This window comes from Rutidosis leptorrhynchoides, chromosome 1 (genome assembly GCF_046630445.1).
Source record: "Rutidosis leptorrhynchoides isolate AG116_Rl617_1_P2 chromosome 1, CSIRO_AGI_Rlap_v1, whole genome shotgun sequence".
Taxonomy (NCBI): Eukaryota; Viridiplantae; Streptophyta; class Magnoliopsida; order Asterales; family Asteraceae; genus Rutidosis; species Rutidosis leptorrhynchoides.
This window is the reverse complement of record NC_092333.1, coordinates 528,818,374-528,833,842: the sequence shown is the minus strand read 5'-3', so window position 1 is coordinate 528,833,842 and position 15,469 is coordinate 528,818,374. Positions and strand designations below refer to the sequence as shown.

Sequence of the window (15,469 nt, the reverse complement as noted above, 5' to 3'; positions counted from 1 at the left end):
ATTAATTATATTTCAAAGTAACATTTTAGATCGTTTACATAATAGGAATTATTATATCATATAACGTTTTCATTTTAAAACTTTACTAAGTATAGTTCATTTATGTGCTAGCGTTTATTTTAACTTCATAACGTACTAATTGACATATCTAAATATCAATCGAATCAATAAGCGAGTGTTACAATCGTTTACTTAATTAATTTGAAATCAAATATATCTAATATACATAAACACGTTTTAAATACACGTTACAAGTTATTTATATATTTAACAACCAATATTCCAACTCACATTAATTAATCAAAGACATTTTAAATAATCAAGTTCCATTATAGCGAAAAACGTTTTCGTACATTTGAAACGAAATCAATTGATTAATATGTAATTTAGTCTTTCACTAACTTTGTCTAATTCTAGTTATTTGACACTTTGTTTTCATATGTAGATCACTTTACCAATTATTCCGAATACCGTTAAAAAGGAACGATTTCTCAAATCAACGTGGACCTCACAATAGAGATCCGTAATCATAATTCAATGTATCTGATAATTCAATCATTTGAAATTATCTTTTAATCTCGTCGATAAATATAATAAACTTATATTGAAACAAATACGTTCATGTAAAGTATTATACATTAATATAACTATATATTATATATACATATTTATATACACATAAATGTTCGTGAATCGTTGGAATCTGGTCGAGGTTAAATGAATACATGAACACGGTTCAAAATGTTTGAAATTTAACTTAACAGACTTTGCTTATCGTGTCGGAATAATATAAAGATAAAGTTTAAATTTGATCGGAAATTTCCGGGTTGTCACACTAACGTACTCCTTTAATTCACGGTCGGGTAAGGAGATTATCCGAGACGAAGTCGATGGAAAATTGGTTAAACCAGACCCTAAAGGCCTCAAAAAATCTTCCGTGACTAAATAGCGTGCTTTGGTATTGTTTTTGTTGGTAGTTTATTTTTTAACTAGGATTCAAGTATAGTTATTTGTTGGTTTAGTTGTATTTTGTTATCTGCCCGGTTTATTTTGTTTGTTTGCTATGTTGTAGTTTCGAGATTAGAGATTTGTTGTAGGCCCGTCTAGGCTCGTTTGTAGATAGCGTTTGCTCGTCATCATTCATTTAGAGTTTTACTTTCTAGTCTCAAGTCTAACCGTTTTGTTTGGTTGTATCGTATTTAGGTCTTTCTTTTTCTGGTGAAAGTATCTTTGTCATATAGTATTCGTTATTTTTGAAAGAAAAAACATTCAAAAACAACATTACATGCTTTGACTTCAATATTTAAAATAGTTTTGACTATTATTAATGAACCTTAATATCTTCTCGCTTCGAATTATTGAGACTAAACAAATATAATAGACAAAATAAAACAAGTCAAAGTGTAAAATGAAAGTTTTATCGAATTGATACCAAGTCAAAAGTATAAATGTAAAGTTTTCTTAAATTGATTCCCATTCTTGTGATTACATGCCATGAGAAGACAAATTATCTTGGCATCATCATATGTTGTACCTTGGCATGCATACGACGAATATGCCCACGCTTGTTTTAACGTACAAATTACCTTGGTTATTTTTTCATTTTTCTAAATTTGAAAACTCTTTTTATATAAAATGCGTTGTTTACATAAATACCCGTTAATAACAGAAATTAACGATTGTGATTTCACCCCCCTGTTTCTCCTTCAAATGTAGTTGTCGTCCTAATCCAATTATTTTTGTTTACATACAGTTGTAACATCAATCTTTACTTCAACTTTAAAAAAAAAAATTGTTTATTATACTTTATACTCTTTTTATGTAATGAGTTCTAAAACACAAACTTTAAATTTAAATAGCAATTAAAGGGTCTTTAAACCAGATTTGGAAAAACGTAAATTAAAGGGATTATCCAACCAGATTTGAAGATTTTTCTCAAGGTGATATAAAAACAAAGGGTAATGAGGTCATTTACTAATCATAATTATCATTGATTATTGGATCCTTAACACGCTCCCTTCCCTATTGAGATTACTTTGAGAACAAATTTTCAAAATCATCACACATAATCATAATTATGCAATGCCAACCCCCAAACACCAACAAACAACAGGCGCCTTGTTCAAGCAACACTCACACAAACAAACCCTTTTTTCAATTCATTCTATTTTTTGTATAAATAACAAAAACCCACTCACTAAATGACAACATCAAACAAACCCAGATACCAATTGTTATTATTTTTAAATTGGGTTTTGAAAAAGAATGGATCTTGCATTACAAGGTTTTGGTATTGTTGTCAATAATTCTGTTTATGATAAGGATTCACCTTGTACTGATGATAAGAAAGAATTAAAGGGTTGTTTGGATACATGTTTAGAAGGACAAGAACAAGAAGAACAGGAAGAAAAAGAAGAGTTGATTGGTGGAATTAGTAGCCCAAGTTGTGATTTAACTACAGTTTTTGAGACTAAAGATTCATCTTCACCTTATTCAATGGATGTTAGCATTGAAAAAAATGAGGTTGAGGCCCCACATTGTGGTGATTCTGAAGATTTGGAGCAACCCCTTTTGGGTGAAAATGATTTACAGAAACAAAACTCAACAGGTTTATCAGGTACTAATTTTAATTTTAATTTTATTATTATTATTATTAGTTTTTTTTTTCTTTCTTGTAAATTAGTTTTATAATTATTATCATTAATTATTAATTTGTAGTTTAGAATCAACAAATTGTGTGGAATGAAATGTTTTTGTTGGTTAATATGTTTTTCATATTTGATTTGGGGTTTTACTATGTGTTGGATATATTGAATTATTATCAAAACTAGATGAACATTTGTTAGAAAAGTAATGGCCTTTGGTAATTTTGTTATAGCTAGTAGTAGTAAATTTTGTATCGGATTCCACCATCGAAATTAGTTCTAGGTTGTACTGTACAACTATAAAATGGATATGTTTGGTGGATGTAGTAATTTAGATGGTATGTATATCGTTAGCCATCTTTTAACCCCTTGTTAATACTGAATACCAGAAACCGATATTCGCAATAGTTAGGTAATCCCTCTAAAAACTGTTATCAAATTATTCCTTACATGTTTACCACTTGTTATTATCTCCTTGTTTGATGTTTTCTATGTTTGCGTTTGATTTGGGGATTTCGATAGAGATTGAAATGATGAAAGAAAGATTCTCAAAGTTGTTGCTTGGAGAAGATATGTCCGGTTGTGGGAATGGTGTTTGTACGGCTTTAGCTATCTCGAATGCAATTACCAATCTTTGTGGTAAGCCAATGTATAAATAATTCAAGTAAGAACATGTATAGCAAATTCAGTCACCAATTACAATGCCTTTAACGTTCGTCGTTTTTGCGAATTTCTTGAAATTTCAGCCACACTTTTTGGACAAATATGGAGACTCGAACCTTTATGTCCTGAAAAGAAATCGATGTGGCGAAGAGAAATGGAATGGCTTCTTTGTGTGAGTGATTATATTGTTGAGCTCATACCGTCTTGGCAGACTTTTCCAGATGGAAGTAAGCTCGAGGTGATTTTATTTTTTATTTTATTTTATTTTATTTTTGATATAACGTTCAAAATATTGCTGGTTAATAAATTTGTGCATGAAGAAATGATGACTGACTTGATTTTGTTTTTGGTTTTGCGTGATATGATATTGTAGGTGATGACTAGTAGACCCAGGTCCGATCTTTATGCTAACCTACCGGCTCTTCGTAAATTAGATAACATGCTTCTTGTGAGATTCTTAACTCTTCTTTTTTGGTGGATTGCAATTATATCAATTAGATATTATATACTCCCAATCGTAATATCTAGATTTAGTAAACTCAATGTTGTAAAACTCGGCCAACTCGGCCAAGTTTTCGGTTTAGATCACCAGCCGAATTCTCGGTGCTCAACTCGGTCAACGACCGAGTTTCTGGCCCAACTCGGCCAAGTTCTCGGGGAGTTTCTCGGTTTAGATCACCAGCTGAATTCTCGGTGCCCAACTCGGTCAACGACCGAGTTTCCGGGCCAACTCGGGGAGTTCTCGGTCAACTCGGTCAAAAGCTTAGCAATTCGGCCAAGTCGGTAAACTCAATGTTGTAAAACTCGGCCAACTCAGCGGAGTTCTCGGGGAGTTCTTGGTTTAGATCCCCAGCCGAGTTCTCGGTGCCCAACTCGGTCAACGGCCGAGTTCTCGGTGCCCAACTCGGTCAACGGACGAGTTCCTCAGGCAACTCGGGGAGTTCTCGGTCAAATCGGTCAAAAACTCGACAACTCAGTCAAAAACTCGACAAATTGGTCGAAGTCTATTAGAACTTATATTAGAACATGCATTATATATTTATATAAGAAAACTAAAAAGTCAACGTAAGTCAACATCGAGTTTTCCCCAAGTTCTCCCGAGTTGCCAAGAACTCCCCAAAATTTTTTGACCGAGTTCTCCCCGAGTTCCGAGTTCTCTCCGAGTTCCGAGTTCTCCAACCTTGAGTAAACTTTAACACAAATCGTCAACAAGGGATGCGATATGCCACGTTTTCCATCTATTTTTTATGTTAGTAAAAAAAATCTTTTGTTCAAGTATGCAAATTGGTAAAAGAAGGAAAAAAGAAAGAAAGAGTCTGCAAGACTACAACTGCAGTAACATGTTCTATTTTTCGTTGACTAAAAGTCAAAGACGGGCCACGAAGTTGAAATGAAGTAAATTTGCAGGAAATATTGGACAGTTTTGAAAAGATGGAGTTCTGGTATGTCGACCAAGGCATTCAAGCTTTGGAAACAGATGTTGCGTCATCTTTTGGTAAAGTGGTCCCGCGTCAAAAGGAAAAATGGTGGTTGCCGGTTCCTCGTGTCCCTACAGGAGGCCTTAGTGAGAATGCAAGAAAACATTTGCAAAATAAACGTGATTCCACAAATCAGATATTAAAAGCTGCAATGGCTATCAACAGCATTAGTTTAGCCGATATGGATGTTCCTGATTCATTCTTGGAAGCACTTCCAAAGGTAACGTCTTTTTGGAACAAACTGAGTGTGATATCGAACTTAACGTTGCCATGTGTGTAAGTTTGTTAAAGTTACTGCTCCCTCCGTCCCAAAATAACCGTCTCAGTTTGACTTTTGAAGTCTTTTTTTTTTCAACTTTGACTTTCAATACTTTTATTTGTGTTATATAATATTTTAGGGTGATGATATGTACACAACCATTTTTATTATGTACCCAACCATTTTTATTATGTACACAACCAATCATTCTTTATAGTGTTGTATTGTACAATACTTTAAAGTTTAAAACATATTTGGTTGTGTACATATAAAAAATAGTTGTGTACATATCACTCCCCAATATTTTATGAAAACTATACCAATGAAAACACGTTTAAAATCTAGTCTATTCATATAAATTTCATTAATTAAATATTATATCAAAAAACAAAAATATTTAAAGTCAAAATGTTGTGAAAAGAAGACTTTTAAAAGTCAAGTGGGACAATTATTTTGGGACGGAGCGAGTATTATTCTTGAATATTTATATTAGTATTTTTATTTTTGCAGAACGCAAAAGGTAGTTTAGGTGATCTCATTCATCGCTACATTTCATCGGATCAATTTTCGCCAGAGTGTCTATTGGACTGCCTTGATTTATCATCTGAGCATCAGGCTCTCGAGATTGCAAACCGTGTGGAGGCATCAATTTACATATGGAGACGTAAAAACAGCACAAAGCAGCATCCACATCAGCAGCCTACAAACTTGATGAGTAGATCGTTTTCAAGGTCTTCATGGGACAAGGTTAAAGATTTGGTTGCTGACGTGGAGAAAAGGGAAACACTAGCGGATCGAGCCGAAACACTCCTGATTTGTTTGAGACACAGGTTTCCTGCCCTTCCTCAGACCACCTTGGACATGACTAAAATCCAATTTAACAAGGTATTTTTTAGTCTATACAAATTACATGATACTAATATTATGTATACTTAGAAACATAGCTGTGCAAATGGGCAAATTTCAGAAAAATGTAATGCAAGTTCTAAAAAGGTTGGTTGTAGGTGACATAAATTCATTTTCATTTTGCACATTAAAGGGCTGTAAATTCAGTTTTGCCTACAAAAAAGGATTTTAGGTTGATTTTGGTTCTACTAACTGGAGTGGACCTTCAATCTTATTGATAAAATAGGTAGATATAAAAAGTCATACTTACCGAGATAGTCCCCGTGGTTTCACCCACATTACTGAAATAGTCCCTAGGGTTTTCTTTAGTGAGATAGTCTTCATGGTTTTCAAAATGTTGTTGAGATGGTCCTTTTCTTACTAAGCTAGTCCCTGTGGTTTCAGCAATTTGGTAAAACCACAGGGACTATCTCAGTGACAAAAGGACTATCTCAGCAACATTTTGAAAATCACGTGGACCAAGTAGATAAAAAAACCGTAGGGACTATTTCAGCAATTTAGATGAAACCATGGAGACTTAGTAATTATGTCATATAGAAAAGAATAATAAGGTATCTACATTTGGAATTTAATTTCATTGCTTGTAACAAAACTCAACTTGCAGTCCTTTTAGTATGCGGAATGAACTTTCGGTACATATATCACGCCTCTTAAAAATTTCATTGCCTCCAAAAATATTCCTCTCAAGTAAAATATTGGAAATTCTTATACTGGGTACGATTTTTGTACTTTCTTGAATATAATCGGTTAACGTGTTTCAGGACGTTGGAAAATCGATCTTGGAAAGTTACTCAAGAGTGTTAGAGAGCTTAGCATTCAATATCGCTGCACGCATTGATGATTTACTATACGTAGACGACTTGACACGTCATTCTGACAAATTCTCGTCAATTGCAAACCGTGACGTTGTTTCCAAAGCCATTGTCGGAAAACCATACACACTTCACAGCATCACGACTCCTTATAGAACTGCTCTAACAACTCCCAGCCTCTCACCTTCACGACTCGATAGTCCTATTGGATTAGGCCCAAAAAAAGTCATGACTGATTATTTGACCACTGACCCGAAAAGCAAGCACAACTATGCAGGTCAAGTTTTAAGGTCAAACTCCTTTTCTGGTAGAACCCGAGAAGCATTACAGAAGATGGGACTTGCACCTTAAAATGGCTCGGTTGGGGACTTGGGGTCAGTTGATTTTTGACCCGATTTTGTCCGAGTTTTATGTTTATATACATGGGTAAATGAAACTTTTATATATGGAGATGTTTAAAAAGCTAGGTAGGTGATGGCATTTGTACATCCTGTTTCGTTATACTGAGTTCCGAGTTGCGGTTGAATTGATTCGGACCTTGTGAAGGACAGTTTAGTTAAGCTGTGTAAATAAATGCCAGGTTTTGTTTTCCACTTTTTAGTTTGAAATAGATATTAAAAATAAAATAAAAAATTATTATGTTACCTGTATAAGAATTATATCAATATCAATCTCAATGCCGGATCACGTTTTTACCATATACGGAGTAATTTATAATAATCTAATATATTCTGATCATAATGATGTTATTTATAATTTATATATTTATATCAATCATTATTAGCTTTATCATGTCTAAAAGAATATAGTGTTACTAGTGAAATCACCCGTGAAATCACGGGTTTGTTTAAACGAAACAGTTTAATGATAGATATTAAGTGAACGTAAATGCTAAAGTTATTTAGTTTAATGACCCGTAGAACTACATAGTTCGACTAAGAAACTCGTCAACTGAACATTTCATCAAACACCTAAAATGCATATTTAACAATTTACATTCAATCATAAGAGATAATATTGGTTGTCATTTTATTTTAAGAGTGTAAATTAAAATATAAATGTAGAATTGGTTTTCTTCTGCCTAACTTGTATAAATAATTAATTAAAATAATTTAATTTTAATAATTAAAATAATTATTAATAAGATTTAATAATAATAATTAATTATAAGATTAAATTTTAATTAAAAATTATTTAGATTAATGACATCATCCACCATGCTTAGATTTTCTTTCTTTCTTTTTGATTTTTTCTTAACAAAGGAATTAGCCTAATAATGACATCATCATTTTAGCAATATAATAATGACCCGTAGAACCACATAGTTCGACTAAGAAACTCGTCAACTGAACATTTCATCAAACACCTAAAATGCATATTTAACAATCCACATCCAATCATAAGAGATAATATTGGTTGTCATTTTATTTTAAGAGTATAAATTAAAATATAAATGTAGAATTGGTTTACTTCTACCTAACTTTTATAAATAATTAATTAAAATAATTTAAAATAATTTAATTTTAATAATTAAAATAATTATTAATAAGATTTAATAATAATAATTAATTAATAAAATTAAATTTTAATTAAAAATTATTTAGATTAATGACATCATCCACAATGCTTATTTTTTTTCTTTTTCTTTTTGATTTTTTCTTAACAAAGGAATTAGCATAATAATGACATCATCATTTTAGCAATATAATAAAAACTATAGATTCGTTTGCTTTTTTTTTTCTTTTTAAGGTATTTAATTAAATCTTTTCTTTATTTTAAAGTGTAATTTGGTGGTGTTATAATTTGGTGACCACTTAGTTGGTAATGGCGTATATGGTCATATATGTCTAGATATATTTCTGGTTGTTGGTATGTGGTCATATATGTTTCTGGATCTTTTAGTGTAACATTCCTCGTTGTCTGGAGCTCCGCACAACTGTCTAAGGTACGTTTTCATATATATATATATAACAATAATAATTTTATTTATTTATTTATTTATTATTACCATTATTATTACTATTATTATTATTATTACTATTTATTATATATACGACCCTATTTAAAGGAGGCAACATCAAGCGTCGATTTATTGGCGACTTGACTGCCGCTTAGGGGCTAAATTGAACTCCGGGCTTGATTAAAACCCATGGAAATTTGATTCTGCCATTTTCATGGCGTCTCTTTTTTATTACTTTTTATCATGTAGGTATTTATTATATTATTTGTATTATCTATTAATTTCATTTTATTTAAATTATTTACTTCATTTAAATCTATTCTTTTATGTGTGTTGTATTTTTTTTCTCCTACTTTTTGGGCCGGAGGTCCTCTTGGAAGCAATCTCTTTATCCGGCGAATACAGAGAGAGATGACTTTTCTTACTCTTGTGAGTGTTTCACTCGGGGTGGAGAAATGATTTCTCTTTATTCTAGGATAGAGGAAGGATTGTCTACGTTTCACCTCCCCCATACCTCACTCATGTGGGATTGGGTCTGTTGTTGTTGCTGCTGCTGTTGTTGTTAGTTGGTAATGGGTGAAAAAACAAAACAAGTGTGCAAACGAATGAATTAATACAATACTTATATCCCCGTCCCATTACAAGTATCAGTAACAAATCTATTACAATTGTCCGTAACAAATGTATGGTAAATTTCTAACTATATGCATCTTACATTCACCCTAGTCCGCATTAGTAAGGTTGAATGTTACTCTATTATTTCTATCTTAATTTAACTTAAGTAGCTACAAAATTGTAATTTCCTACCACCGACGCTTTTCTCATATTTATTTGAAAATTTAGATAAATATTGTAGTTTTTTTATTCTGTCAACGTTAGATGCATTCTTGCAGGACCGAACCTTAACGGATACATTCTTGCACCAGGTTGAGGATAAAGCTGCTAACCCCAGCGTATATATACTAGGATAAATCAGGCAAAAGACCGAACCTATATAGAGCATTTTATAGTTAATGTTTTTCAAAGAACTTCACATATCGTTGGTGCAAAAAAAAAAAAAAAAAAAAAAAAAAAAAAAAAACACTTGAGCAAGTTTAAGTGTAGCAACAGGAAATTGTGTTTAACAACATAGGTAAAAGTTAAAATATGCATGATTACGCCTTCTTCCTCATATTTGGACATAACACATAACCAATCTGATATCCTTCAAAAAGCGTAAGACGTCAAATCTAGTATCAAATCACAATATAGTCCATATTATCTGTAGTTACTCCTTCCCAATTTAGAATACTAATAGAATCCAATTTATCATCTCCTGGTCCAATCATTTTCTAAGAATCACAGTCTTATGTTGTTTATCTGTATATAAGTATTCAATAATGGGAAGGTAGGTTGTTCGTTAAGTTCTGATTCCTGAGAAATAAATGACCTAAGTAAGCCATTTAATACTCTACCAAAAAGGTAAAAAAAGAACACCAGTTACACAAAAGCAATATGGTAAGTAGGGGGATCGAAAAATTCATTGGGTGAATTGGCGCACGATTATGAACCCATCAGATCATGGTGGTTTGGAAGTTGCAAGTCTCTCTTCACTCAATCACACACTATTATACAAATGGAGATGGCGTTTTTATATGAACAAAGATGCAATTTGGGTGAAAGTTATTATGAATATACACGGCCCGGATCAATTTAATGTTCTTCCTGGTAAATCATCTTTTCCTGGTACATGATTTACCATTTTCAAAACCATTGAGACTATACACTCGAGCAACGTTATTGCTCCTTCCAGAATGTTTAAAAAAGTCGGCAACGGTGAGGATACTAGTTTTTGGTTTGACATTTGGATTGGCGACTCTAATTTAGCTTCACGTTTCCCTAGGCTCCTTGCTCTTGATACAAGATGTCTACTGTTGCTTCTAAACGTTGTAACGATGCATGGATTTGGACGTGGAGACGTGAACTTAGAGGTGGTCACGAACAACAACAATTAACCGACCTTTTTAGCATCGTTAATGGGTATTCATTTGGGTCGGATATGGACAAATGGATGTGGGTGGGTCCTTCTTCCAACTTCACTGTTTCTCATGCCAGGTCTATTATAGACTCATATGAATTGGGTAATTTTGTGAGGCCTATTGATTGGTGCAACCTTGTCCATATTAAGGTACATATTTTTAATTGGAGGCTCCATCTCAACCGTCTCCCTGCAAAGAGTAATTTGCCTGACCGCCACATTGATGTGGGTAATTCTAGTTGCGGCCTTTGTAACACTTTAGAAGAAACTGCAGACCACTTATTTGCGAAATGCTCGATCACTTCACTTATTTGGGCTCGCATTCAGTTATGGATCGACTTGACTATCCCAGCTTGGAACTCGGTGGATGATATTTGGGCTTAGGTCGACGGTGTTCCAATATCGAACAACCAAAGAATCGTTCTAAAAGTGATATTCCATTCAGTTCTATGGAACATTTGGAATAAGCAAAATAGTATCATATTCAAGGATGTAAGATCTCGGAATTCGGTTGTATTTGATGACATTGTTGTTTATGCGTTTAATTGGTTGTATTCTAGGTATCATAAGTCTAGAATAAACTGGACGACATGATTCCAAAATTCTTTGTAATCCTTGTATATTTGCTAGCTTTTGCTAGTTTATAATAAAATTTCTGCCGTTCCAAAAAAAAGAAAGGAAAGTAAGTAGCACAGTTAAACGAGATATAACCCTATAGCCTGGCAAAGTAAACCCAAACTCTTCATGAGACCATATGGGTTTCTCTAACACCCATATGGGTCTTAGACAAATAAAAATAAATGGATCCATTGGGTCTAAATCCATAGAGTACAATAATTAGAGACGGGTCCAACATGTCGATTATATGGGTCCAACGGGGTCTTGCGTATTGATATGCATGACAAAGTAAGTGCAAACTCTTCATAAGACCCATATGGGTTTCTCTAGGACCCATATGGGTCTTAGACAAATTAAAAGAAGTAGGTCCATTGGGTCTACATTCATAAAGTCCAATAATAGAGACGGGTCAAATGGGTTTGATAACACCGCGCGAGCTGTGTAGTTTCAGTTATCAGTTTTCATTTTCAGCTTTCAATTTTGCGCTTAAGATTCAGCTTTTAGTTTTCAGTCGCGTTTTAGTTTCAGTTTTGCATTTTAGTTTCATTTTTCAGTTATGCTCATTAGACCCGTTTAGACCCAAACCCGACCCGACCCGATTCGATTGCAAGGTATACTTATATACATATGCATACAAGAAGTTATAGATGTCTAATTCCAAACACAAAGAAGCAGAATCTTGAGTTCTTTAAATTTATACTTCGTAATAAAATAAATATATTATATATAATATAATCTATATACATGCGCGCATAAACATAGATTATACATAACGGTGTTATGTTTAACTGCTTACAAAAGCAATGTTTCTGGAAGACAAAGGCTGAAAATAGCATATATACAATTATAGAACAATAAATACCAAGCAAAGATAATATTGAAGTTCCATAGAAATAGGTTTTAAGAGTGATGAATTCATCTCTTATTCATTTATGCATCTCCCAAGCATGTAGAGATGTCATACACGCAGTCACGAAAGATTATCCCGGTTCATCGAGAATATATGATATACTATCTCCAGTATGAACTGAATTTCAAACTGACTTATGCACATGTACTGCGTTCAATTGAATTTGTAGAATCATGATCGATTCTATAAAGGCTTGGTGACACAAAGCTGTCCCCACAGATACCCCTAATAATCAAATTCTTCAAATTGAAGTACTTATATGTTTACAGAATCTTCCTTCTTCAATATCATATACCTTCATTACACTTAAGCCTACTAACAAAAATCGACCATTCAAATAAAATATCATTGGTTGATATAGCATCTCGTTGAAACCATTTAATATAATCTTAGTCCAAGATTCTTTCACCTCATACTCATTCATCAACCAAACCTCACCTCTCGATTGCATGAATAAACCAAGCTTCCCACCAAGAACAGCAACTTCACAGTTATTAGCAGATATTATATCGAGATCATTAGGTAATGGCTTCAGTGAATCTCTGATTAGCTAAACTAAAAGCTTTTGCATGTATATTAGAACCCCTTTTAGCTACCCAATGTAGAGACCCCTTAACACAACCATCTGACAGCTGCATCCACCCGCAATAATTACAAGGACAATCATTCAAGGATATCGATGGTAATAATCTTGTAATCATCAGTTAACAAATCATAACCAAATCCATGAATAGTATCATTCTATTTTAACTCATACTGGAAATATCTGGCTATTCCATGGTCTCTCGAGTGGTTGGGTTACAATCACCAACATAACATGGCCTAAATTACAGTGGTACCCATTCAACAAAATGAGGCCATTGCAAGAACCATAGAAAGAAAAGCCACAAACAATCATTTTGTTGTTAGTTCAGTGGTAATCGCCCATACCTCTTTTTTAGAGGTTTGGGAGTTCAATTTCCTAGGTGGCAAATTGCACACAAGGATATCCCTTGATTTTGAATTCCATCAAAGGTCGTCTTTCGCACATCGTTGTGGTGGCAGCGGGGAGGGGTTTTTACCGGCAATGGCCTCGGATTGGTCTGGATTTCCTCCAGAGCAGTAGTTGGGGGCTGCTTATGAAAATGATCGCGTGGGTGGTTAAGTCCCCATAGGTGATCCCAAACTGTTAAAAAAAATGCCACAAATAGGTAAATTTAAGTAAATCTCCTAATTCTTCTTTATGATGATGAAATGAGATTGAATAAGGTGCTTCAGAGGTAAAACGGCCTGAAAAAAATATGAGGTGGTACTAGTGGAGTGTTTTTTGATGAGTTTTAATGAATTGTGGATATACCTAGCAAACAAGACCCATAGCATAAGAAATGGGTTGATTGAGTTTACTTGAAGACCCAAATGGGTCCAAACACATACTATCAAAATTTACTCCAAGACCCAAATGGGTCCAATCACATTATAGAAAATTACTTGAGGACTCAAATGGGTTCAAATGGGTTTAATTCAAAGGATTCGATTTCAGAGCGCGAGTTCGAGGCGCATTATTCAACGCGTTTTCGACGCGAGTTTTCGACACCCGGTTTCGACGCCTGTTTTCGGCACCGTTTTTAGCAACCGGTTTTCGGCCCCCGGTTTCGGCGCCCGGTTTCAGCCCCCGTTTTCAGCGCCCGGTTTCGGCCCCCATTTTTTGGACCCATTTTCGGCGCCCGGTTTCGGCACCCAGTTTTCGGCGCGCGTTTTCGGCCCTCGGTTTCGGCACCCGGTTTCGGCCCCCGGTTTCGCGCCCGGTTTCGGCACCCCGTTTTCAGCGCCCGTTTTGGGACCCCCGTTTTCGGCCCCCGGTTTCGGCCCATTTTCGACGCCCAGTTTCGGCACCCGTCTTTGGCACCCGTTTTTGGACCCGTTTTCGCGCCCGGTTTCGGAACCCCGTTTTCGGCGCCCGTGTTGGGACCCCATTTTCGGCCCCCTTTTTTCGGCCCTCAGTTTCGGCCCCCGTTTTCGGAACCGTTATCGACGCTTGGTTTCGGCACCCCGTTTTCGGCGCCCGGTTTCGGCCCCAAGTTTCGGCCCCCGTTTTTGCGCCCGATTTCGCCACCCCGTTTTCGGCGCCCGTTTTGGGACCCCGTTTTCGGCCCCGGTTTCGGCCCCCGGTTTCGGCACCCAGTTTCGGCCCCCAGTTTCGCGTCCGGTTTCGGCCCACCGTTTTCGGCGCCCGTTTTGGGACCCCGTTTTCGGCCCCCGGTTTCGGCGCCCGTTTTTGGACCCCGTTTTCGACGCCCGGTTTTGCCCCCGTTTTCGGCGCCCGGTTTAGGCCCCCGTTTTCGACGCCCGGTTTCGGCACCGCGTTTTCGGTGCGCGTTTTCAGCGCTTGTTTTCAGACCCCGGTTTTCAGCACCCGGTTTCGGCCCTCGTTTTCACGCTCGGTTTCGGTACCCCCGTTTTCGGCCCCCAGTTTTCCGCCCCCTGTTTCGGCACCCTGTTTCGGTTTCAGACCCCGTTTTCAACGCCCGATTTCGGCCCCCGGCTTCGGCCTCCGCTTTTTGACCCCGTTTTCGGCGCGCGTTTTCTGCCTCCGGTTTTAGGGCCCCGGTTTCGGCTCCCGGTTTCGGACCCCGTTTTCGACGTCCGGTTTCGACACCCCGTTTTCGGCGCCTGTTTTCAGCGCGCGTTTTCGGCCCCGGGTTTTGGACCCGGTTTCGGCGTCCGTTTTTGACATGCCCGGTTTCGACCCGCTTTTTCGGCGCCCGTTTTCGACGCTCGGTTTCGGCGCCCGGTTTGAATCGCGTTTTCGAGGCACATTTTTGGCGCATGTTTTCATTGCAAAAACGGGGTCCAAAAAATACATGAAAAACGGGGTGCTAAAAAGGCGCGTGTTCGGAAGAGACACATCAAAAAATACAATTAAGAACAATTTTACTAGCCCGTTCGACCCATTTTAGTTCTGACCCATTTCGACCCATGACCCGTTTCGACCCATACCCATTTGATCTTTGACCCAACCCGACCCATCTCGACCCGTTTGCCAGGTATAATTGTGGAGATGAAAATAAAGATAGCTAATCCTTTGAAAAGCATCTGAAACGACCAACAAATTTAATCGGAAGACGGTATAAGATCTCAGTGATGATTTCTGATGGAAAAGTTATGCTGATTTCAGTTTCTATTATTAGGGCTTCAATCTGACAGAAGAAAAATAACAGCAAA

The 15,469-nt window shown here is 36.0% G+C and overlaps 1 protein-coding gene and 1 pseudogene across 1 annotated transcript; both read left to right on the top strand.

Annotated features, from left to right (window-relative positions):
* The first annotated feature begins 2,265 nt into the window (after positions 1-2,265).
* Positions 2,266-10,456, top strand: LOC139842159 (rop guanine nucleotide exchange factor 7-like; annotated as a pseudogene).
* A 170-nt stretch (positions 10,457-10,626) lies between these two features.
* Positions 10,627-11,124, top strand: LOC139842151 (uncharacterized). Its single transcript, XM_071832328.1, has one exon. The coding sequence runs from the start codon at positions 10,627-10,629 to the stop codon at positions 11,122-11,124; it is 498 nt and encodes a 165-aa protein (XP_071688429.1).
* The last annotated feature ends 4,345 nt before the right edge of the window (positions 11,125-15,469 follow it).